General features: G+C 42.1%; 1 protein-coding gene across 1 annotated transcript in view; it reads left to right on the top strand.

The window, feature by feature from the left end:
- The window catches only part of LOC102452890 (sodium channel protein type 5 subunit alpha-like), a 341521-nt gene that overhangs the window by 218210 nt on the left and 99103 nt on the right, over positions 1 to 24208 (top strand). Inside the window, exon 18 of the mRNA XM_089776791.1 lies at positions 9108 to 9590. Within this exon, the coding sequence (XP_089632917.1) occupies positions 9108 to 9590 (483 nt within the window). The remainder of the gene's footprint in view (positions 1 to 9107; positions 9591 to 24208) is intronic.

The following is a 24208-nucleotide window of genomic DNA, read 5'->3' as shown; positions in this document are numbered from 1 at the left end:
ATATAGAAAATAACTGTTCATGTAAATTGCTTTTTGCAGAAGTGTTCTCTCTTTGTAAATTTTGCCCCAGGGTGAAAATGTACAAAGGACTAGAAAATATACTTCCAATATAGGAAATAATCCTCCACTGGCAGAGAGATGGACTAGATGACCTTTCATTACACATTTCTGGCTCTAACTTTAAAAAAAATACCCTCTCTGAGCTGGGTTTGTTTGCTGCCTCTAAGATTTCGCTGTTATAAAAAGTTAATTATTTCACGGTATTTAGTTTTCTAAAAATCATACAGATCATAAAGCATGAAATTGCAACTTTACAAGCTGCCCTGAGTAAGGGGAGCATGTAGCTTTATCACCCCAGGAGCAGACTAAATCCCTCTCCGGGCCCCTTTTTCAGCTGCGAGCATATTATTCCACTCATGGAATGTTTAAATCATCTGTGTTTAACTGGCTACTCTAATTAGCAAGTGGGCAGGAGGATAGTATTGCGCTGTTCCTTCCCCCATCCCACCCACAGAAGGGAATATCAAGTGAGTACTGTGTCAGGCGAGGAATATCTCCTAACCAAAGACAGAGTCAAAATGTAAGCAGGCCAAGCACAGAGCCTTACTTCCCCTTGCTCACTTGTAAAGGCTGCAGTAATCTAACCCCACGTTTTTTCTTGTTTTGCAAGACAAAGTGATACATGGAGTGGGGGAAGGGGATAAAACGAAACATAATGCAGACAGCCAATACTATAAAGGCCAGACATCTACTATACTCCTGCTAGAAAACCTGCTAACCCATCTAGCTGGAGATTCCTCTTACATTTGGTGGAATCTTCCGATGGCGCAGTGTTTTTCAAACTGACTCAAAAGGTGGTCCCAAGGCTATTGTAAGGGGGGGGGGGTCACAGGATTACTAAACAATTGCTGGGGGAAGGGGATGTTGGATGGGATGGAAGGATACAGCAGCTGCCGCTTTTCAGATGCCCAACCTGGAAAGCAGCAATAGCAGCAGCAGCAGTGCAGAAATAAGGGTGGCAATACCACGACTATACTCCTAGGAATATGTACAGTAGTTTGCTATCACATTTTTGTGGAGAGGGGTCATCCCAGCCTGAAATACTTTCAAAGGGAGGGTACAGCAAAACAGTTTGAGAACCCTAAATAGGGACCTCATAGTAGCTGTACTTTCGCTTCTACCGCCTACGCCTTACAGGAAATGTTTATTACTGGTAAATGAGCAATATGACTAGCTCTGGCTACCAGAATGATCCTATAGGACAAACAAAAGGAAGCCTTTTTTCACCCAGCTGCCCATCTTTGAAGTGTTCCTGGGTCTGGTCTGGGTCTACTAGCTAATCTTGTGCAAGTGACTTCAGTGCCTCAGCTTCTCCATGTGTAAAATGGGGGTAATTATATTTACTTCTTTTGCAATGTCCTTTGAAATCTATTGATTACAAGCATTATCTAAGGGATAGCTAGCTAATATATAGTGAGTAAATATATTTTAAGACCATTAGTTTGAATTTTCGGAAGGACCTGGTGATTTTTTTTCTCAACTTTTGGGTTCCTGACATGAAGGAGTGCAAAGGGAGCTAATTTTCCAGCACTGTCTGAAAATCAGTCCTCTCTGGAAAATGTGGCATAAGGTCAAATGCTGGGAGTGAGTAAATATGAAGTGCTTATAAAGCAGTTCACTCTATTTAAGCACTGAACAATATACCTCTGAGGCAATCTTGTCATAAAAGAGGGGGCGAATGAGATGTGAGGTTTCTTTTTTTTTTGTTAAAAGCATGAACTGTAAATAGGGCTTTGTGCAAAATGTCAGCTGCATTTCGGAAAGGAAAATGATATTGACTTGATAACCCAGGATAAATAATACTAAAAATAAGAGCTACTGTATACAGCTGCAGGTGTGTTTGTATAAAGTTGCAGCTCGGGAAAAGGCCCAGAAAAGCAGTGATGAATAGACTAACTGCAAACTGAGTTTATTTCAAATAACGACACTAGGACTCAGTCGATAATAAAGCGTGGTCATCTGCGGTTGGTCGTGTTCCATGCCCAAAGGGAGGTTGTTGCTGGAACTGATTCCCCACCATGTTCCCCGTGTAGTCACTTTCATGTACAAAATGGGTGTGAAGGGCTAGGAAATCAGACTGTTTTCTACCCACTGTGTACAGGTGCAAATGGTTGAACAAAAGTAGAAGCAAGTGGGAAATCAGGCCCCCAGGATTTAAACAGCAGTCACTTGAGGAAGATTGATATTGATTTCAGTTCATCCTTAGTTTGCATCCAGCCAGTCTTTCAGATTGTGATGCTTAGGGGTCTTCTTTCCACAGTAATAAATATCTCTGCCTTTAAAACCTGTGTCTTAGGACTTAATGACTCTCTTGGTAGCTTGCTCACCATTATAGTTTCTGTTTCTATGTATATGTGTCCAGCTCAGTTTACCCCTGATATACAATACATCTAATTGCTTGGTTTTTAATTACCTGATTGGCTGCATTTCTTTGAATACCTCCATCTGAGCACAAGAGACCCAGGTCTCTGTCATTTTAAATTTTGATTATGACAAAGGAGAGGCACACAAACTGTTTGTCTAGCATTCTGAACATGAGTTTACAGAATCCAAAAGGTGACTAGTTACCAAACAATTAGCTGTAATTTCACATTGGTTTCTAGTTTGAATACATGCTGCTAGTTCAAACATATCTGTTAAGTTTCAAGGGAGACAAATATAATTCTAAATGGACACAGGGCATCTGCATTCATTATAATCATTGTGATTACAGCGAGTACTTTGTGAATCAATCATTACAGGACACTTCAGACAAAGTGTTACCAGTATAATGAAGACCATACTCATTTGCAAAAGGTTACAGACCATGCATTCTGAGTAATTAAAAAGAGAGAGAAAGAGAAACTTCTAGTTAACTGAAAAGCTTCATGCCAGCATGGATACATTTTTTGTATTTTTTAATATATATACTAATAAAAATCTCAAATAAAAATTTATCAGAAAGAGGAGGATCTGACTTGGCTTTTGTACTGACCTAAACTGTGTCAGAGTACAAAAAATAAACTTCCTACACAAAAGTTTATTGTGCTGGAAAAGACAGTGAAAACTGTCTATGCTAAAAACTCCGTGTGAATTCCAAGGCCTAGATGTATATCCCATTCATTGGTTGGATGGTTGTTTAGGAAGCAATCAAGGGGATACCGGACTGTTTCTTAACTTTTTTTAATAAATGTCTATTATCTTTTATATTTAGCCACCGCACCTGTCACCATGGCAGAGCTAGCTGCACCTCTGCCTGTTCTCTGCGTGCATCCACCTTAGGCATCCAGCCTCTTGTCCTTGTCTGCCTGGGGTGAAATAATGTGGCATTTGCAAGTGGCACAGCTGCACTGATGCAGTTGTGCTGTATAGAGCTGCTGGTAAAGATGCGCTAAGACAGCAGGAAAGAGCTCTCTCGTTGGCCTAATAACTCCTGCCTCTGCAAGAAGTGGTAGCTGTGTGAGCAGGAGAAGTTCTCCCACCTACATGTCATTGTCCACTCCGGTGTGCGGATCTGTATAACTCACGTTGCTCAGGTGTGTGGATTATTCACATTGCTGAGCAACATGAGTTATATTGATATTATTTGTGGTTTAGCTATCGCTTTAGGTCAATACCAACTTCACAGCTGTGAAAAACGTGTCATGGACCCTGAAATAAGCCCTTCCCCGTGACATCTGATATATCCTTGTTCCTAGGAGCACGCCATCAAAGGGAGCTTCCTACCTCAGACTAGGGATGTTAGATAGCGGGTAATAGAATAATTGAGTAACCACATGAAATCTTATTGGTTACTCAACTATTTTATAGCCCCCAGGGACAGGGTTGGCAGCCAATGCACTCTGGCCCCACTCCCAGGGAGCCCCCTGCCACTCTGCGCTCCTACCTCTGTGTCAGAGGCAGCAGTATGGGGTGCCGGGCAAGAGCCAGTCCATGAAGGGAGCGAATTTAAAAACCAGCTCCCCTCGTGGACTAGCTACCTGCCATCCCGTGCTGCTGCCTCTGTATCAGAGGCAGCAGTGCAGGGAGGCAGCAGCCCTTGTCCTTGGGGATCCAAACTCCCCACGGGCAGAGGCTTCTGCACAGGGGTGGGAAGGCTGCCACACAGAAGCCTCTGTCCACAGCAGCCTGGGCTGGACACAGACAGAGGCTTGTCTGGCAGCAGCCTCTGTTCACGGGGATGCGGGGGTCCTAACTCCTCACAGACAGAGGCTGCTGCAGCCTCTGTATACAGGGAGCTCAGACAGTTTCACAGTAGCTTCCCCTGTCCTGCCCCCCATGCTGCTGTCTCTGGTAGAGACAGCACTGGGGGAAGGACAGGCAGCACCACAAAAACAGTACTGGGGGGAATTGGCTTTTAAGCCAGCTTTCCCCAGCACCAGCTCCTGCTTCCCCCGCCTCCCTTTGCTGCCTCTGGTACAGAGGTAGCAGGGGGGAATGCGAGTAGTTGGCAAGGTTAACCGATGAGCCTTGGCTTATCGATTAACTGTATACTCAATTACTTGTTTGCATCCCTACCTCCGACTGGGCAGGGAAAAGACAGGAGACAAACTGCTTTTGTCGGTGGGAGGGGAACCAGACCAGACCTCTTGGAACTTAAGGACCCTACCAGTGACCCAAGAGTGTTGTTCCACGTTGAATCAGCCATTTCATAGAACACTAGAATTGGAAGGGACCTTGAGAAATCATCAAGTCCAGTCCCCTGCCCTCACGGCAGGACCAAGCACTGTCTAGATCATCCCTGATAGATGTCTATCCAACCTGCTCTTAAAGATCTACAGTGATGGAGATTCCATAACCTGCCTAAGCAATTTATTCCAGTGTTTAACCACATTGACAGTTTGGAAGTTTTTCCGAATGTCCAACCTCAACCTCTTTTGGTGCAATTTAAGCCCATTGCTTCTTGTCCTATCATCAGAGGCCAAGGAGAACTATTTTTCACCCTCCTCGTAACACCCTTTTAGATACTTGAAAACCACTATCATGTCCCCTCTCAGTCTGCTCTTTTCTAAACTAAACAGGCCCAGTTCTTTCAGTCTTCCCTCATAGCTCATGTTTTCTAGGCCGTTAAACATTTTTGTTGCTCTTCTCCGGACTGTCTCCAATTTCTCCACATCTTTCTTGAAATGTGGTGCCCAGAACTGGACACAGTACTCCAGATGAGGCCTAATGAGCGTGGAGTAGAGCCAGGAGAATGACTTCTTATGTCTTGCTCATAACACTCCTCTTAATGCATCCCATAATCATGTTTTCTTTTTTTGCAGCAGTGTCACACGGTTGACTCATATTTAGATTGTGGTCCACTATGACCCCTAAATTCCTTTCTGCAGTACTCCTTCCTAGACAGGCACACCCCAGTCTGTCTGTGTGAAACTGATTGTTTCTTCCTAAGTGGAGTACTTTGCATTTGTCCTTATTAAACTTCATCCTGTTTACTTCAGACCATTTCTCTAGTTTGTCCAGATCATTGTGAATTATGACCCTATTCTCCAAAGCACTTGCAATCCCTCCCAGCTCTGTATCATCTGCAAACTTAATTATACTTTCTATGCCATCACCTGACCCAACACAGACCCCTGTGGAACCTTACTTGTTATGCCCTTCTAGCATGATTGTAAACCATTAATAACTACTCTCTGAGAATGGTTATCCCTCCAGTTACGCACCCACCTTATAGTAGCCCAGACTAGGTTGTATTTCCCTAGTTTATTGATAAGAAGGTCATGCAAGATTGTATCAAATGCCTTACTAAAGTCTAGGTATACAACATCCACTGCTTCTCCCTTATCCACAAGCCTTGATATCCCATCAAAGAAAGCTATCAGATCGGTTTGACATGATTTGTTCTTTACAAATCCATGCTGGCTGTTACCTGTCACCTTATTTTCTTCCAGATGTTGGCAGATGAATTCCTTAAAGTCTTGCTCCATTATCTTTCCTGTCACAGAAGTTAAACTGACTGGTCTGTAGTTTCCTGGATTGTTCTTATTTCCCTTTTTTATAGATGGGCACTATATCACTCTGTAGGTCCAACTGAATTTTAGGTACCTACTTTTTTTCCCTTGGGAAATATGCAACCAACTACCTCTTTAAAATAAAGTGGTTTTATGTAGGAGTTGGAACAAAGCATGAGAGAAAAAAAGAAGTTTAAAACAATGAACAACTGATAGACACATTTAATCTAATCTTACGCTTCACTACAAGCTAATTAGAAAGAGCTGAAGTTACAGGAACGAAATAGAACGAATTAATATTCTCTTACCCAGCCCAGATTTTCCTGTGTGCATGTGGGTGTTTAAATCTGGCTCTGTTCCTGGCTCTGTTTTTCTTTGGTCAGCAGAAGCATCCGTTAAGGCCTACCCTGAAGCATGCCCTATGATGGCAGCTCCATTGTTTGAACAATTAGACCCATTCAATCTCAATGGGTTTAAATCATGGGCCTATCTCTCGTGGATGAGCATGTTGAAACTGTCAGATCCCCTTGATTAGTCTAACACACCATTATAGAAGTCAATTACATTTTGGTTACAGAACAAAATAGGCATTTAATGCAGCCACTTATAGTCCTATATTGTCACAGTTACATGCTTCCCATCAGAAGACAGGACCTGTAAGTAAGAGAAATCCAGATTCTCTGACTAGTAATTTGAAAATGAATTGAGTTTTCAAGAGTTGTCCAGCCTTTGGGCACATTGTGCCTGATTTTCATTAACGGCAGCTCATCACCTCTGAGATTGAGGCCAAAGGTGTCCAGTTAGACTCCCAAAAACACAAGCAGCCCAAATCAGAGGCCACTTTTGAAAGTGTTGAATTTGGTATCTGTAGGGATGTTAGTTTGGTGCTTAGCCTGAGTGGACTGCATATCAGATATCTCAACTGTTAACTAAAGTATGTTATCAACATCTAATTAGTACTATATTCTATATTTTTAAATGTACATCCATAGACATCCTATAGACAACCACCTAACCTCAGGATGATTGTTTCCAACAACCACAGGACATATCACACTAATACCAACCCTGGAACTTTCCCTTGCAACAAACCCCGTTGCCAACTTTGTCCACATATTTACTCTGCTGACACCGTCATTGGACCTAACTATGTTAGTTACAAAATCAAGAACATATATTCCTGATCATCCAGAAATATAATTTATGCCATCATGTGCCAACAGTGTTCGTCTGCTATGTATATTGGACAAACTTCTCAGACATTTTGCCAAAGAATCAATGCACACAAAACAGACATCAGACAGTTTCACAAAGAAAAAACAGTTTCTTGCCATTTCAAGCAGACTGGGCATTGTCTCAATGACCTCACTACATGCGTTCTGCTTCAAAGGAACTTTAACACAAGACTACAAAAGAAAGCCTCAGAACTGTCATTCATGCTTCAATTTGACACTTTACGAATGGACCTTAGCAAAGATGCTAATTATCTTACCCATTACAAAGAGCTTCCCCAATTATCACCCCTAATATCATTATATCGTAGACACTAACTTCCCCCCCTCACCCACCCTCTGTTCTAAAATCTGATTTGTCAGTTTTATATGTGTTCACTTTTTTTTGATTGTATCCCTCTGGTATATATGGTCATGCCAATTTTCTTCCACTATTTGATCTGAGGAAGTGGGTCTGGCCCATGAAAGCTCATCACCTAATAAACCATCTTGTTAGTCTTTAAAGTGCTGCATAGTCCTGTCTTTTGTTTCATTTATAGTATGTGATGAATGAACTTTAGATTAGGTTCTGCCTTTTCCACCTTTAGAGCATGTCTACAGTAGGAAATTATTTCAAAATAAGTTATATCAAAATAATAACTCCCAAAATAACTATTTTGGAATACCGTGTCTTGAAATGAGTCCAAGGCAGGCTCCCTTAATGTGGATGCACTACCTCGTCTTAGAGCCCAAAGAAGTACTGGGGAGTAATTACTGTGAATGACTCTGGGGAGTAGTTATTTTGAAATAGCAGCAGAGCATTCACACTACTGCTATTTCGAAATAAACGTTATTCCTTGTGGAAAACAGGAGTTATTATTTTGAAATAACCAGTCCATTATTTTGAAATAATGAGCTCGGTAGTGTGGATGCTCTGCTTGTTATTTCGAAAGTCGGGGAGTTATATTGAAATAAAATGGTGTAGAAATTACCTGGTGTAGACCAGAACTCAGATTCCTAAGTGAAGAGATGGCATCCCAAATACATTACCAATGAATATTTGCTTCTGGTACATGCTATCATAAATCTTTGACAGACAAGGAAAGTACATTTATTTCAGTCCAAAACCATTAAAACCAATGCAGATATTTGAAAGTGTTTCCAAATTTATTGCCATAATTAAGTGTTACAAACATTTATGTCATTTTATACTGTGAAATATATATAGCATTGTAAAGCTGAATAGAAACCAAAGGAGCACCAGAAGCATTTTTCTTACAGTATTTTATTACAACTACCAGAAACCATTTTGCTGTACAATTAGTTTCCTTCTTAAAGCTGGAATGCTAGTCATATTGGCAATCATAGTAAAACGTGAGGATATTTTCAACTGTGTCTTAACATGAAAGTTATCACTCTCTTCTGTTCTTGGGTTTTGTTTTCTGCTTTTAAACTTTTTGGAGGGTCATGACATTACTATCTATGCTAAACTGTTATTCCTGAAAAATATATATTTTTTAAATCTGTGGGATTCTGAGTCTCTCATTACTTTCAACATTGTAAATTAGGAGCAACTCCATGAATGTCACAGCAGGTAGCAGTATTAGTCTGTAACTTTAAAAATGAGTAGTCCTGTGGCACCTTAGAGACCAACAAAAATATATATTGTATCATGAGCTTTCGTAGGCAAAACCCACTTCAAGATCATCTCATCTGAAGAAGTGGGTTTTGCCCTTTGCTAGTCTCTAAGGTGCCACAGGACCATTCGTTGTTTTCCACAGATGCCCGTGGGCTTTCCTTGGTGTAAGTGAAATCAGAATGAGACTCTGTAGTTCCCAAGCCTAAGTGTTAAGTTTCAAAGCAATAGTACCATTGATTTTCTTTTGACTTTAATTAATTTCAGGTGCTCAACCTGTTCCTTGCCTTGCTTCTGAGCTCTTTTAGTGCTGACAACCTTTCAGCACCGGATGAAGATGGAGAGATGAACAATCTGCAGCTCGCTTTTGCTCGGATCAACAGGGGACTTCAATATGTGAAAAACACAACATGGGATTTCTGTTGTAATTTACTTAGGCATCCGAAGACGACAGCTGAAAAGAAGGCAATGATTAAACTTGCTGCCCAGAACACAGATGTCCTTCACAATTGTGTGAACAGCCATACCATTGCAATTGCAGAGAGTGGTAAAGATGTGGAGAATCATAAAGAGAACAATGCTGAAGCCGGGACTGACAAAAATGGGCAGAAACACCGATTGATGAGTGACAATGATGATTTTCTGACCAACCCTGACTTGTCCATCTGTGTTCCCATTGCTATGGGGGAGTCTGATATTGAAGATCAAGAAGATGAGGAGGAGCAGAGCACATTCACAGAAACAGAACAGGTAGGGAGCCAAAATGTTTATTACCGGTAGTTCATGGAGAGGACATCCATTTCCACATACAACTCTAGATTTGTATGCAAACATTTCAGGCCATATCCTGCCTTGGATATGTACCTGCCACTCTCATTAAACTTCAGAAGAAGTTGCGTGTGCATATCCAAGGGCAAAATTCAGCCCTTAACAAGGAAACATCTACTATCATTGTATCCTTTCTCTGTGTCTAAAGGAATTATGTCCACAAGAGTAACTAAAGTCCCCTCCCACATCCAGCTCAGTTCTTTACTTTGAGTCACAGGAGTGCTAGAGAGGTCCCTTTGGTTCTCTGGCAATTTAAAATGATGGTGGTTTCCATATATGATGAGGGGGAAATGGATTGATTTGGGTCACATAGCAGAACTTCAGCACCAAGTAGTTCAGTGGCTGATTTAGGAAGTACATTTTCTAGACAGGAAAACAAAGAGTTAGTAACATGCCTTCATTGATATTGTAGACTTATTTGTTCTACAGAGCTCTCAATAGAGCCGGTTGGAAAATTCTGAATGTTTTGAAATTTTAATGAAAAATGGAGAGAAATCATTCACAACAAATCTTATTTCCTCTCACTTTTTGAACAGCTTCTGCCTCTTAGGTTCATGGATCATAGTTAATTACGTTGCAGACAAAGCCTTTAGCTCTGACCCAGCACCCATTGAGCTAAATGGAAATTCCATGGATTTCAGTGAGCCCTTTGGATCAAGCTGAAGGGGTTTTTTGGGTCTCAGAATGTAAGGAAGCATGTTCAAACACTGTGTTCTGGGCCTCCTTGGAGAGGCATAATATGAAAAAAGCATAACTAAATGACACAGTAGAGAGTCACAAATAGATAAATTTTAACCTCTTATGTTTCACTTTGGAAAACTTTTTCAGTGTTATTGCACTCTGTCGCCAGCAAATATTGCCATATTGATTAATGAGCTGACAACAGAGAAGATGGAGAACTAGAAATCTAAGTGTTATCAAGCTATGTCATCCAAATAGACACTGGGATAAGGGAATATGCAGTCAGAAAATATTTGTGAATACCTGAAAGCAGGGGTGGGGAACGTAAGGGCCAAGGGCCAGATGCAGCCCCCAGCTTGCCTGGATCCAGCCCTGAGACTCAAGGACCTCCAACATTGGGGACACCACGCTGGCACTCCAGCCCCCTCACTGCCCAACTGCAGGGCTGGAGCACACAAAATCTACTAGGCTGGGCCCCTCTAGGTTCTGGTGTACAAGGGGAATGTGAGGCATGTCTTTCTGCTTCTAAGTCAGTGAGGGTTTGGTGATTTTTTCACTTCTCATTTGTGTTCAGCCCCCGATTGTTTTTTTTTTCCATGGGTCAGCAGCCCCTGACCCAAAAAAGGTTCCTCACCCTTGCCTTAAAGGGTTATTTTTCTTTCCCTTAATTTAAAGGGACATGCATATTAAAATAATCCATTTCAGTGGAGGTGGCATGGAAAGTAAATTAAATCTAAACTTGAATGTGACTATCTTGATCACATCACAGGTACTGAATAGGAAGAGGGAAATGGGATGACTTAAGAGTTTAGTATTCAAGCCTCATTCACTAGATTGATAGTTACTAGGCATTATAACTATGCTAACTTCATTTTTGTGGGAAACATATAAGAAGCTGGGAAATAAGCTTCCTTATTCATGTTGCACTTTTAAAACTTAGATCATGTTATACTTCCGGATTCTGCACTACTCCTTATCCCAAGAAATGCCTATGTTGCCATGATAATCACAGTGAATTGTGCAAAGGGAAACCAAGAGAAATGCAAATGCAATTTATATAAATGCATTGAAAGACCCATGATTATGGCTAAATATCTCTTCTAGTTGAGGGCATTACATACAAAAGAAACAAGAGCTCCTTGGGAAAGATTGTTATGCATTCAAATCTATTCTAACTTTCCCCTAATTGTAATATATATAAAAACAATTTTGGAACCAGTGAGAATGATTGTATGCTTGTGTGTCTAAAGAAGGATGCTTGGATGAGAAAATGTCTCCTGCTTCACTGAAAGATGTTGGTTGAAATGGGATTTAGTGGTCACAGTTTGGCAGTTACTTAGAATCTTGCTTTATTTGCTTCTGTTAAGTAGAATATATTGTTGTTGCCTGGGAGAGGAGGTAAAGGAAGTGTATAAATCAACATGTATTAATGAGTATTCCTGTCTGACATCCATGACAAGGAAGCTCACAGTTCTGCCCACTCATTGCTTCTCGTGGGGCTTCCAACAGTGAAGTAGAGCATCTGACGCAGAGTCACTGGAAATGTGCATTAGAGGGGAAAAAAAGCAATTTTGATGCATCTCATAGAATGTTGAGTGCAAGAAGAGATTTTTCCCTGTATACGGGAGACATTTAAAACTTCTTCTCTGTGCAGCCGGTTGCCACTGTGATTAGCCTATTATATTGTCGAGTGTCTAGAATTTTGATGTACTTCTCCTAGACTTCATTTGCTTCTGTGCTTCTCAAGTGCATTGTTAAAAGAATTAACACAGTTGGTCAAATTCTGTAGTCCTTTTTCAGGCAAAACACCTATTAAAGACATTAGATCATATTCTGCTCAACATACATTGGTGATAATCCAGTTAGCTGGCATAATTGAGGGGCTGATGTCAGTTTGCCTAAATTGGGACTGCAAGATTGGATGCAACATTGCTAGAAAATATGTATTCTTGGTGCAGTAGAAGCCTTCTGACTTCAAGAGCCTTTACATCAAAGGAGAGTACCAGAAAACTCCACAGGAAAGAATAAAAAGCCATTTTCAAGAAAGCCTCAGTAGTTAAGTAAAACTGCACCCATGTTGGTAAGTGTAGCAGCCTGAGCATTCAAATATTAAGAAACCCTTTTACAAATGTATTTTCTATTCAATGAATTAGGAAAAGTTTTAATTTCAACTGGCATTTCTATTATCTCAGCCAATGCTGGCAGCAGCCATCTTGCTGAAAGGTACCAATTTGTGACACTGTCAGTATGGGAGCCTGTAATAACCTGGTACACCTGTGAACACCTTAATCTCCCTTTTTATAACTGAGATACACTGACAGTAAAGAAATATGGAAGAGACGTGTTTGCAGCCTACGCATATAGCTTAGAAAGAAAAAAAATCCATAATGGAATAGAAAATGACAGGTAGGACTTAGGTCCAGAAAATATGATTGGGTAGGTGATGCCTCCACCCCATCCAAACTTAGTGGATCTGTCTTTCTTTCATGTATTTATTAGGTGCCAGTCCTTGTAGCATTCCCAATGAGTACTTTAAGATACAGAGACTAAAAAAAATTCATCATTAATTTAAGCATATCACAGGAGCAAGAATCACCATAGTAAGTCATCTGTGTATTTTCTGTATGTTCAATTGGCAGTTGTCTGAAAACAAACTAATGATAAAGATTTTTCCAGTACCTTTGAGATAGAAAGTCCAAATATTGATTGTTCTCTGAGGAATGAAAAAGCCTTTCTGTATAGTTAAACTATTTTAACGTACATCTTGTGATGCAGCACAATGGTGCCACAGTAAGTGTGTGGTCACAACCTTTTCAGATTGTCTTTTCAAGCACTATTTTTGCCTCCTTGAAGGCTTGAATCATGGAAATCATGTTCTAAACCCATGTAAAGTCCTTTCAGAACTCTAAGCATGACCACCCTCGTAGCTGTGACATCAAATTCACAGCTCTGAAAGAATGGGAGGAGATCAAGGAGACGTTTCATCCTTCCACCATCTTAATCTGCAAAAATGAATTCATCTCACTAACAAGGCCCTGTAGGAAATTATCTTAAAGTTACCATATTACAAGGTTTTAGAAATCAAAATGGGCCTGATCCAAGCCCCTGTTGCATCACTCCACATGCTACCAGGGGTGGTTCTTTCGCTTTGACTCTACTGCTTCCTCCAGAGGAGAGTGTAGCTTGCTCAAAACAGAGCATCTGGCTCAGAGTCTCTACAATACTCTTAGACTGACTCTTACTCTACAGTACTCTTATCTTGGCTGTTTGGAGACTATGTAGTCTGACTACGACAGCTCGCATAGGGTGAAGTAGCTGTGTAGATGGTGAGGCATGGCTTAGGAAAGTAGCGTACTGACAAATTGGACATGTGTACATCCCTACACAGCTCTATACTCCCCCAGAAGGTGCCTTTCCATCCAGACTGCTACTTTCAGCCATGCAGTGTCATACTGGCTCCCACTTCTAAACCCTTTCCTGTCCCAGGCAGAGTCTAGCAGGGGGAAGGCAACTGGGAAATGGTCCACCCAGCTCCCCCTTGCTAGAGCCTTTTCTCACCCGGGCGAAATGCGTTGGCAGTAAGGAAAGGCCCTGGCAATCTCCTACTGCTAGAGCCCTCCTGTGCCATAGTGTAGGTCTCTGGCAGTAGAGAGAGCCTCTGGTAGAGGGAGGCAGAAGGGATGGCGGTGAAAGGTTCTGGCAGTGAGGAGCTGCTAAAGCCTTCCACACTAGCTTCCTCCACCAAGGCTTTTCACTGACGCATGTAACTACATCCTGGGGTGTGGACACAACTTGCTCTTCACTGCTGCATGAAGCTACATATGCCCTGTACACAACCCAACGTGGTGTAGAACGTAGACATAGCCTCAGGGAATGTCTACACACCCCAGCCCAGGTGTGAGTAGCAGCCTGTGTACATGTACCCATGTTCTCTGTGTTCTGGCTAACTCACTAAGAACCGCAGTGAAGATACTGCGGCACAGACTTCAGTTTGGATACTGCATGCCTGCCTAACCCGAAAAGACCAATTCAAGTAACTGGTTTGGTCAGCAGAGCCCAGTCCTCTGTCTGCATCGCATGCTGGTTGTTGATTAGCTCAGTGACAGCAGCAGTGCACTCACGTGAGACTATATGTCAATGTCAAACACAGTGGGCCTGACTGAGCTCACCCAGGGGAGTTACTCCTGATTTACACTTGTGCCAGTGAGAAGAGAATCTGCACTGCAGTGACTAGTATGGGAAAGTTTTCTGCCACACGCGGTGTTAAAGCCGTGATAAAGCTGTGCCTGGGTCCTGTGCTCAGCAGAGATAACACCTCTTGCAGTGTCTTATTCCATGCAATTTCCAGCCAGTAGGACTCACTCACTTGTTTTTGAAAAGTGCCGTCATGGATTCGTTAGGATGGTGCGGCTCATTGGGTCATATGGAATGTGCTTGCTGCCGGCTGCCATAAAGGAGTGCATCTCTGCTCATTATACTCTCTTGCAGCCGGCAAAGGTAACTCTGAATAACACCCCCCTTTGTGTTTCCTAATGGGCCAGATCCCACACGGCTGATTTGTGCCTCCTTGGTTTTGCAAAGAAGCTGAAAAGCCAACAGCTCCAGCCACCTTGGGATTCCCCCTGAAAGGGGAGATTGTTATGTAGCATCAAGTTGCTAGAGTTGCTACTAGGCCACTCCATTCATTGATGCATATGGGCTGTGGGTGACCCCATAGCTTGAAAAGCCAACCCCCACCCATCCTACCCACCACAGCCTCTGCCTGCCCCCACTGTGGCTACTGCTGGCCCCTCCCCAGATTGCCCCTAGCCCTCCTGCCCTGTGTCCTGCACAGTTCCAGTAGGGCCTGGTTTTGCAGACATCCTAGTTTCTCACCTGAGTAACTGCAGTGACTCCAACGGTATAACACCTGATTTACCCTGGCATCACAATCAATCCCATTGACCTCCATAGGAGCCGAGCCTGCAGATGCACTAAGTCCAGGTACCCAGAATTCCAAACTGGTGTCAGTTACACTCATTTTGCACAACCATTGAATACCAAATTGGTCCAGGTGACACTACTTTGCTACGTGCTTTCATTGACTGATCCATGATTCTTCCTTGAGGGAACTCGCACTGAAATCAGGGTGAGTTTCACTGGTCCCCAATATCTAATTTACATTACTAATGTATGACCGCAACTGAGCTGTTTGGAAAACTGAATGTCCATTCCACAGGAAATTCAGACATTTTGAAATATGTTTTCATTTGGAATTGGAACAAAAAGTCAAAATTTCCCATGCGACAAAGTGGATGAAGTAATGTCTTTTATTAGACCCACTTCTGCTGAGACAAGTTTTCATGCTTAAAGAGAGTCCTTCTTAGGTCTTGCAGCTATCAACATCTGTTGTTTTAATAAGGAAAAATGCTTTGTTTTACTCATGTAGAAACAAAATATAATATCATAATATATATTAAAATAATATTTTATATAATACAAAGGTTGAAATAAAAAAAACCTGATAATGTCAAAACAAAACATTTTGACATGATCAAAATGAAATGAGAAAGTAGAACATTTCGTCAAAATTGACACATTCCCCCAAAACCTTTCAATTGCGATGAAAACCTGTCCCAGAAAAAGTGTTTGGACCAGCTTTTGTCATCAGCTTTGAATCTAAGTGTAAGCCAGGAGTGGACAAATACCAGCCAGTGGGCCGGATCCAATCCACCAGGAATAGCTTCTGGTAGGCCGCCACCACTATATTTTCCTTCATGGCCATAGGTACCATTGACTGCAGCTCCCATTGGCCACAGATTGCTTTTCCTAGTCTATGGGAGCTTCAGGAAGCAGTGTCCTGGTCTGTGATGCTTCCTGCTGCTCCCATTAGCCAGGAACAGCGATCCACGGCCAACAAGAGCTATGATTGCCAATACCTGTGACTGTGCAGGTAAATATAGTGGTGGCAGCCTGCCAGGACCTAACCCTGGTGAATCGCCACCATGTTATTGCCCACCCTTGGTGTAAATGAGCACAAGTTGATGTAACTTACCAGCTGAGTGAAAGTGCCTGGAAAAAAAGATTCAAGAAAATTACTGTGGCTGAAAAGAAGAATGTGAACGTCATTGGCAAATATTAACCAAGAAAATCTTTACATTTGTTTTCACATTCACATATGTGTCAGCATTGAGATTTGTTACATCAGTTTGTTACATCAACATATAGCAGACAGGACTAGACGACTTGCTGCCAGTCTCTTCATTGATTTGATTAGAGCAGTCACACTGCTAACAAAGGTTTAAGGGTTATCATTTAGTATAAGATGCCTGGAAATCTATTTCTCCATAGCATAATGCCTAAGGTCCATGAAACATTAGAGGGCAATTTAAAAAAAAAAAAGCCTGGCACTGAAGGAACCGATATCGGGTATAGCTGACTTGACAATATGCATTTGGACAACTGCCCAGACTATGGACTACATGTCAGTCACGGTCTACTGGGCGCCATTTCCTAGTACCCATGTTCCCCTAACCCCTAGCAAAATGCTGCCCTGAAATGAGCATTTCTCATTTTCTCCCTTTAGTAAAGAACACACTGCCACTCAACATTTTTGATCCAGTTACAAAATGATTTACTTCCTAGGCCCAGAGGGATATGTGCATGGAAGTGAGTGTGCATGTGAGAGACTGAAATTGTCATGTCTGATAATGAACACAAAATATCTAAATTGAAAATAATGGCAGCGATAAGCCAGTCAGATGTTCTGTTATTATTGGTTGTAATAACACGGCACTCTTGATGATGACAGAAATATTGAGGCCTTAACTGACTGAAAAGATCTGTGGTTATTTCAGTCACTGTGTTAAAGCACATGGTGTTTCTAGGTGAACTTTAGAAGTACAATAACTAGAACTGAAACTTACATTGGAAAAGCTCATTTGTTTAAATTCCCCATATTATATTGTGATGAGATCCTAATTACCAAAAAAATATAAAGTGTGCAGTGATTAAGCATCAGGATGCAATTTAGCAAAAGATATTCATTTGAACTCTGAACAATGAACACTTACGAAACGCTTTTGCTGCCTATTTAAGCCTTTTGAATTGATAGGATAAATTAACTTTGGCAGTGCATCCCTTTGCCAAGTTCCCCTACTTTGACTCATGGTAAAACTGAACTCTTAGCGGAATGAAACTATTTGATTATGGACAATGCGCTCCTGGCTGTGGAAAATGATCTTAGACCATTAAGACACAGCAATTAGAATTAATACTCTCTACTTTTCCAGGCCACAGTTCAAACTCTTTTAAATGTTCTGGATTAATTTGAGAGAGAGCATTCCAAAAGTGTTCTATTTACTTTCCTGAGAGAAGGCTTTTGGCAGAGAATCCATACCTTGGGCAGAGACAAGGAAGTTAGTTCAGCTGTGTCTGGGATGATAGATAGCCTCAGAAGTTTTAGATATGATCTTCTGTAGTACCCAAAAACTGAAAAGCATCTGGACAGATTTGACTTCAGCACAGCTATGACAATTTACATCAGCTGAGGATCTAGCCAGCTATAATTGCATTGATATTTAAAGGCCAGATACTCTTGCTTGTGCTGACTGCTCGTGGAGTAAGGTGTTGTTCAGTAGGAATAAGTGTGTACAATCTGTCTACAAATATCTGAATTGCCCCAGTGACTTACAGGAAAAAAATGTTTGGAGATCATTTGGTGACCAAATACTGCCTTCTTGTACATGCACGAATGAAATCAATTGGCCAGTTCTGCCCGTAGCTATGCTGGTGTAAATCCAGAATAAAGATTTAATTGACTTCAGTGGAGTTTTTCCACCACACACTAGTACAAGAGAGCACTATTGGATGTCCTGAACTTATTACCTGAAGGCAGTATTTGACCCACTGACTTTACGGACAAATATAATTGTGTTTTATGTAACCAAGCCTACTTGTGGAGCTCACAAGCACAGTTCAAACCTGGTATCTTAGCTGCTGCTTCTGCATTGTTTACTGAAATGCTTTTCTGTCTCTCTATATAAACTATGCTCCCATTAAAGTTGTGCATGATGTCATCTTTTTAAAAACCAAATCACATAGAATTTGTATTATGAGTAAATTGATCCTACTTCCTTTGGGACAGATTGTATCTATATATAAGAACTGGTCAAATGGATTAGATTAGTATTCTGTCTACTCTGATTCCGCTTTCATTAACAATTACGAGTACCAAATGTTTCAGAGAAACGTACAAGAAACTCTTTAGTTACAATTTTAGGATATCCTGCCCCCCAGGAAAGTTTCTTCATAACCCTAAACCAAAAGGAATTATATCCCCTCAAAAGGTCTTCTTTATTATTTAATGTTTTATTTGATTAATATGACTTGGGATATCCTTGTATTCATTTTCTCTCTCTCTCTCTCTTTCTCTAACGCTCATACAAACATAGAGAGAGAGAGAGAGAGAGAGAATATATCTAATCCATTTTTAAAATCCTGCTGCACTTGACCTCAAGGTACCTTGTGGCAATAAGTTCCACGGACTACTTTGGTGTTGTGTAAAATGTATTTCCTTTTATTCACTTTGAATTTGCCACCTCTCAGTTTCATTTCATGTCCCCATGTTCTTGCATTGAGATACAGGGAATAGAAGCTCCCAACCTACCTCCCCATGACCATTCCTTATTTGGTATATTTCCTCCCTACTTGCTTAGCCCACAGAACAGGCAGTTACAATTACCGTCCATGTTAAAGCACTGGGTCTATCCTTCTATGTTCCCCCAGCGGCACTGAGACCTCCAGAGGGGATAGAGAGGAAGTAGATCCCTGGAGCTGGAGGGGGAGTAAACTGTGTCAGAGAGGGCATACGCTGCCTCTCATGCCGGTGAGCTCCAGGAGGTGGTGTCACATGCCTCAAAGCACGACAGCACCCCCCAAGCTTTAACTGAAATGCCTGTTTGAGGTGTGGGAGTGAAGATGTTCCTCTGGCTGCAAGGTGCTAATAGCGCTGTCTGGGGGCAGCTCTTGTGTGTGTGCAGATGCAGTTATTCAAGTGGAATGATGAATTGGGTAGTAAGTGAGGGAGGAGGAGACCTTTCCATAACACTTAGGCAACTTAAATTTCTACCATTGGTTTTTCTTTTTCTTTAGACAATAGTTTCCTTGTGGCCCGAATGAGTCAGTCAAGCCTTCTTATGGAGACAATTCCTTCTCCCAGATCCTCACTGTCCAGGAAGTGCTTTCCTTTGCAGTCTTCATGTCTTCTCTGACAGCCTTTGGTCTCATGACTAGCTATGTCTTTCTGGATTACCCCTACACTGCTACAAGCTTGCTCAGTGCACTGCAGATACTGAGATCTGCACAATGCAGAGTGATTACTCTCTCTCTGTGTTACGATTCCCCTGTGGTATAATAATTGCTGGTTTGTCTCTGCTTTTTCATTTAATTTGGTAGTAGCAGCCCTGCTTTTCTGATGTGATTCTTCAAATGTGGATGGGACGTTGCTCTTATGAATACACTTAAAAACCAGCAGCTTCATAGCAACCCTCCTTTCCTCTTATTAGTCTTTTTCTCTAATTAAGGGAAGAATGGAATTTTCTATGCAAATTTGGGGATTATTTTCTAATTTGCACCAATCTTGCACCAGCATAAGGATGAGGAGAATCAGTTCCATATGTATTTAGCACTGGCAGAAATGAACAGCAATTAGTAGTTTCTTTGGGTTTATTATATTTATTTCAATCCTTTTTAACTACATTTTTCCAGGCTCTTTTTAAAAAAAGAGTGAATTTAGCATTTCTGAAGCAGTGCAAACTCCTTACACAGCAACATTTATGTGCACTTTTTTATTAATCCCCATAGCTAGCAGTTAGATAAATGGTAGTTTGGTTTTCATGATCATTTAATTCTTGACCTTTGTGCTGAGGAAGGGTTACTGGGTGAAAATGGTTGCAAAGGAATGGTGCCAATCACTGACAATCATGGTGATGTTGTGATTTTCATGGCTATCCCCAAAATATTTGCATTAAGTAGCAATTTCCTAAATGTAATAGATTTTAGGGCCCGTCGAGATCATTTTGATCATGTAACCAACTTCCTGTGTAACACTGGCCATTAGAATTTCATCCCAAATGTCCTGCATGATCAAGCCCAATAATAGAGCTGGGAAAATCACTGATTTTTGGTTCACTGACAGTTCTAAAAATTTGGTTCTGGGTCAAAGCAAAATTGAAAATTGTCAGAATGTTCAGTTAAGCAAACAGTAGGAAAAATTTCATGGTGGGTGAAGTAACATTTTTCATTCATTCCAAAATAAGCTGTATTTGGTGTATTTTTAATAGAAAGAGTGAAATAAAAGGCTAGACTGAAAAACCCAGCAATAGAAGGAAGTGCTAGTACCCCTTTATATCCACTAAGCAGGCCCACTGATAGCTAGGCTGGGGCAGAGGTTGGGGAGTGGGAGGAGGTGAGGGCGTGGTACTTACCTCAGGTGGCTCGTGAAAGAGACTGACACACCTCTCTGGCAGAAGCTTTGAGGCAGAGGGATCAGAGGGACTCCACATGCTACTGCCTGCAGGCACTGCCCCCACTGCTCCCGTTGGCCACAGTTTCCGGCCAATGGGAGCTGTGGAGTCAATGCTTGGGACAGATGCAGCACAAAGGGCTTCTCTGTTCCCTCCCCTCACTTAGGGACAGTGCTTAATGCATCCAGGAGCAGAATGCGGAGAGAGCTTCCAAATGCTTTTAAATCACCTTGGCCCCCAGGCATTTGCACCCTTTGATCCCCCTCTTCCCCCCCCCCCTTCATTGGCAGGCCTGCCATTAGGAATTGGGAAAGACATCTCCATTATTTCACATAGCCCAGTAAACAACCATGAAGCCTCCATGTACCATTATCGGTGTTATTAGCCATTCAGTCTTTCCTATTATTAAATTGTTTACACTCAAAGACTGAATTTTGGAGGCCTTGCAGTTTAAAATGACCTGCCAGTGATTAAACCATTCATTATTGCAATGCTGACTTGTGTTCCTCCAGCAAAACAGTGAAGCCATGATGTCAGCCATCCTGCATTGGCTAAAACTGTAACATCACTACTATTGGCTGTATTCTCTTCCGACAGTAATGGCGTGACCATTTGACAACTTCCTACAATTATCCTGGTATTTTAATTCTCACCCATGTCAAGGGGTGTTGTGCATTCCTAAAATGCCAGCACAATCCCATACGCTATATAAATCCTACATAATCTCTTGAAATAGGTCTTCAATTAATCTTGAGTGGTACATACGCCTAGTACTGGCACATTGCACAGGGGTGAATTTCATCCTTGGTGCACAAGGCTGGATTAGCACTCTGCGATATGTTCTGGGCAAAGGCCCTTTTCCAGGAGTCACAAATCAGTTTATGGTTCCATTGTGGAAATAAAGTGAGGCAACCCATAGCCTGATCCAGTTGACATACCTTTCCAGCTCAGCTCATCTGTGTTGGCCATCAGTTGGGATGTGTCTGTGTGTGTGTGCGCACATGCCCTCACCCCTGTTTACCCACATGCTTGGCAGAGGGAGTAGCCACTGAGTTTCATATGCTTTATGCTTTGTGGGGTTGCCTAGAAAGGACAGTCAGGGGCTACGTCTACATTGGCATCCCTTTCCGGAAAAGGGATGCTAATGAGACGAGTCACAATTGCAAATCCGTGAGGGATTTAAATATCCCCCGCGGCATTTGCATTTGCATGGCTGCCGCTTTTTTCCGGCTTGGGGATAAGCCGGAGAAAAGCACCAGTCTAGACGTGATTCTCCGGAAAATAAGCCCTTTTCCGGAGGATCTCTTATCCCTACTTTCAAGATACAAATATTCCCTGTATCTCAATGCCCTTTCCTCCGGCTTATCCCCAAGCCGGAAAAAAGCGGAAGCCATGTAAATGCAAATGCCGCGGGGGATATTTAAATCCCCCGCAGAATTTGCAATTCCAAAGTCTACATTAGCATCCCTTTTCTGGAAAGGGGTGCCAATGTAGACGTAGCCAGGGAGTATAAGCATAGTCAGAGTCATGATCAGAACCAACAGTGAGTGAACTGTTGAAAAAATCAGTTTTAGTAGCTCACCTCTGAAAAATATGACATGGAATTGTCTTTCTAACTTGTATAGGGTGGAAACCTTATGTTTCCACTGGGAAGGAATAAAACGAGCCCTTGAAGGTGACTGGTATTTGTTTTGTTTTGCCAGCACCAAGTCTTTTTTTCAGAGGCCAGGAATTAGCACTGTCCCCCTTTGAGCCTCTGAAACTTAACCACTTTCACTTCTACACACGTGCATTCCAGGGGCAATGAGCGTTCCTCCGTATTTATGTGTGTCAACGACAGGCAGGTGGATCCATACACCAATGAACTTGAGACACCACGCTGATTACACGATAGTTTCAACACAAAGCCAATGTGTCTGTTTTTCTTGTGTTCTAATCAGCTCCGAGTATGTTTTTGGGGTTTCTTTCTACTTGGTGGTTTAATTTTAAAATAAAATATACTGGTTTGCTTCTTGTTATAAGGGGACTGAAGACCCAAAATCAAAACTAGAAATGAGAACAAAAACCAAAGTTTTTGAGGTGTGCATACCACTGATTTAAGTGTAGATGTCTAAAGGGGAAGGGGCTGATACATAGACTCTGGACCTCCTAACACTTATTCTATATGCATGACATCAGGGTACTAACCCATGGGGGGCCCTGAGCAGGAATTCTGGGGGCAGGGAGGGAGGCATGCCACATATAATAAAAAGTGAACGGCTTCACTCTTGAGCTGCTTGGGGCCCTAAGCCATTGTTCAACCTGCTTATGCCTAGCTTCAGCCCTGCAAAAAAAAGTGGGAGGGGAGTTGTTTTGCTTTATGTTTTCACTTCATAAATTAATAAAAACAACCGAGTCTGTCAGTATTAACACAACACATATTGCTGTGACAACTCAGCACTTGACACAAAAAATTCAAAAGAAATTACATAAACCACCTACAGGAGGGAACTTTACTGGAGATAAATCTACTGCCGTTCATGCCAGAAGAACAGATGGCCTTGAATCAAAACAAAACCACAAACAGTCCCACGTTAAACGAAACAAAGTCAATACTTCTTGGAATCTGTGAGGAAGCTTGGATGACCCTGCAATGTGTGCTGACAATGAGAGAGGTCATGCTAAATGAGAATGGGTTTACCAGAACCAGCATCAGTTACTTCCAGTACTTGATCTCCTGATACTCAGAGTGGGATTGACAGGCTGTTTTTTTCCTCAGGTCTCCCCCTCAGCTGTAGCTTGCAGGCCTAATCAAAAGGTGCATTGTAATGACATTCCATCCTGATACAGTATCCCAGTACCATTGAATTTTGTCCCAATGGGATAGTTTTGGACCAACACAATAACATCATATTACTGGGGCTGTGTCTACACTTAGGGTATGTCTACACTACAAAGTTAGTTCGAACTAACGGACGTTAGTTCGAACTAACTTTCCTAGGCGCTACACTAGCGCTCCATTAGTTCGAACTTAATTCAAACTAACGGAGCGCTTAGTTCGAACTAGGTAATCCTCATTCCACGAGGATTAAGCCTAGTTCGAACTTACTAGTTCGAATTAAGGGCTGTGTAGACCCTTAATTCGAACTATTGGGAGGCTAGCCCTTCCCAGGTTTCCCTGGTGGCCACTCTGGCCAACACCAGGGAAACTCGTCTGCCCCCCTCCCGGCCCCGGACCCCTTAAAGGGCCACGGCACGGACCCTGCACCTGGCACGGATCGAGCCACCCACCCAATGCCCCCCAGCCCTCCCCCTCTTCCTGGGACCAGGCTGGCGGCTCCCGGGAGCTTGCCCAGGACCGCAAGAGGCGGGCAC

This window comes from Pelodiscus sinensis, chromosome 2, assembly GCF_052426305.1.
Source record: "Pelodiscus sinensis isolate ZL-2025 chromosome 2, ASM5242630v1, whole genome shotgun sequence".
NCBI lineage: Eukaryota > Metazoa > Chordata > Testudines > Trionychidae > Pelodiscus > Pelodiscus sinensis.
The sequence above is the reverse complement of the archived record's forward strand: the minus strand, read 5'-3'. Positions and strand labels throughout refer to the sequence as shown.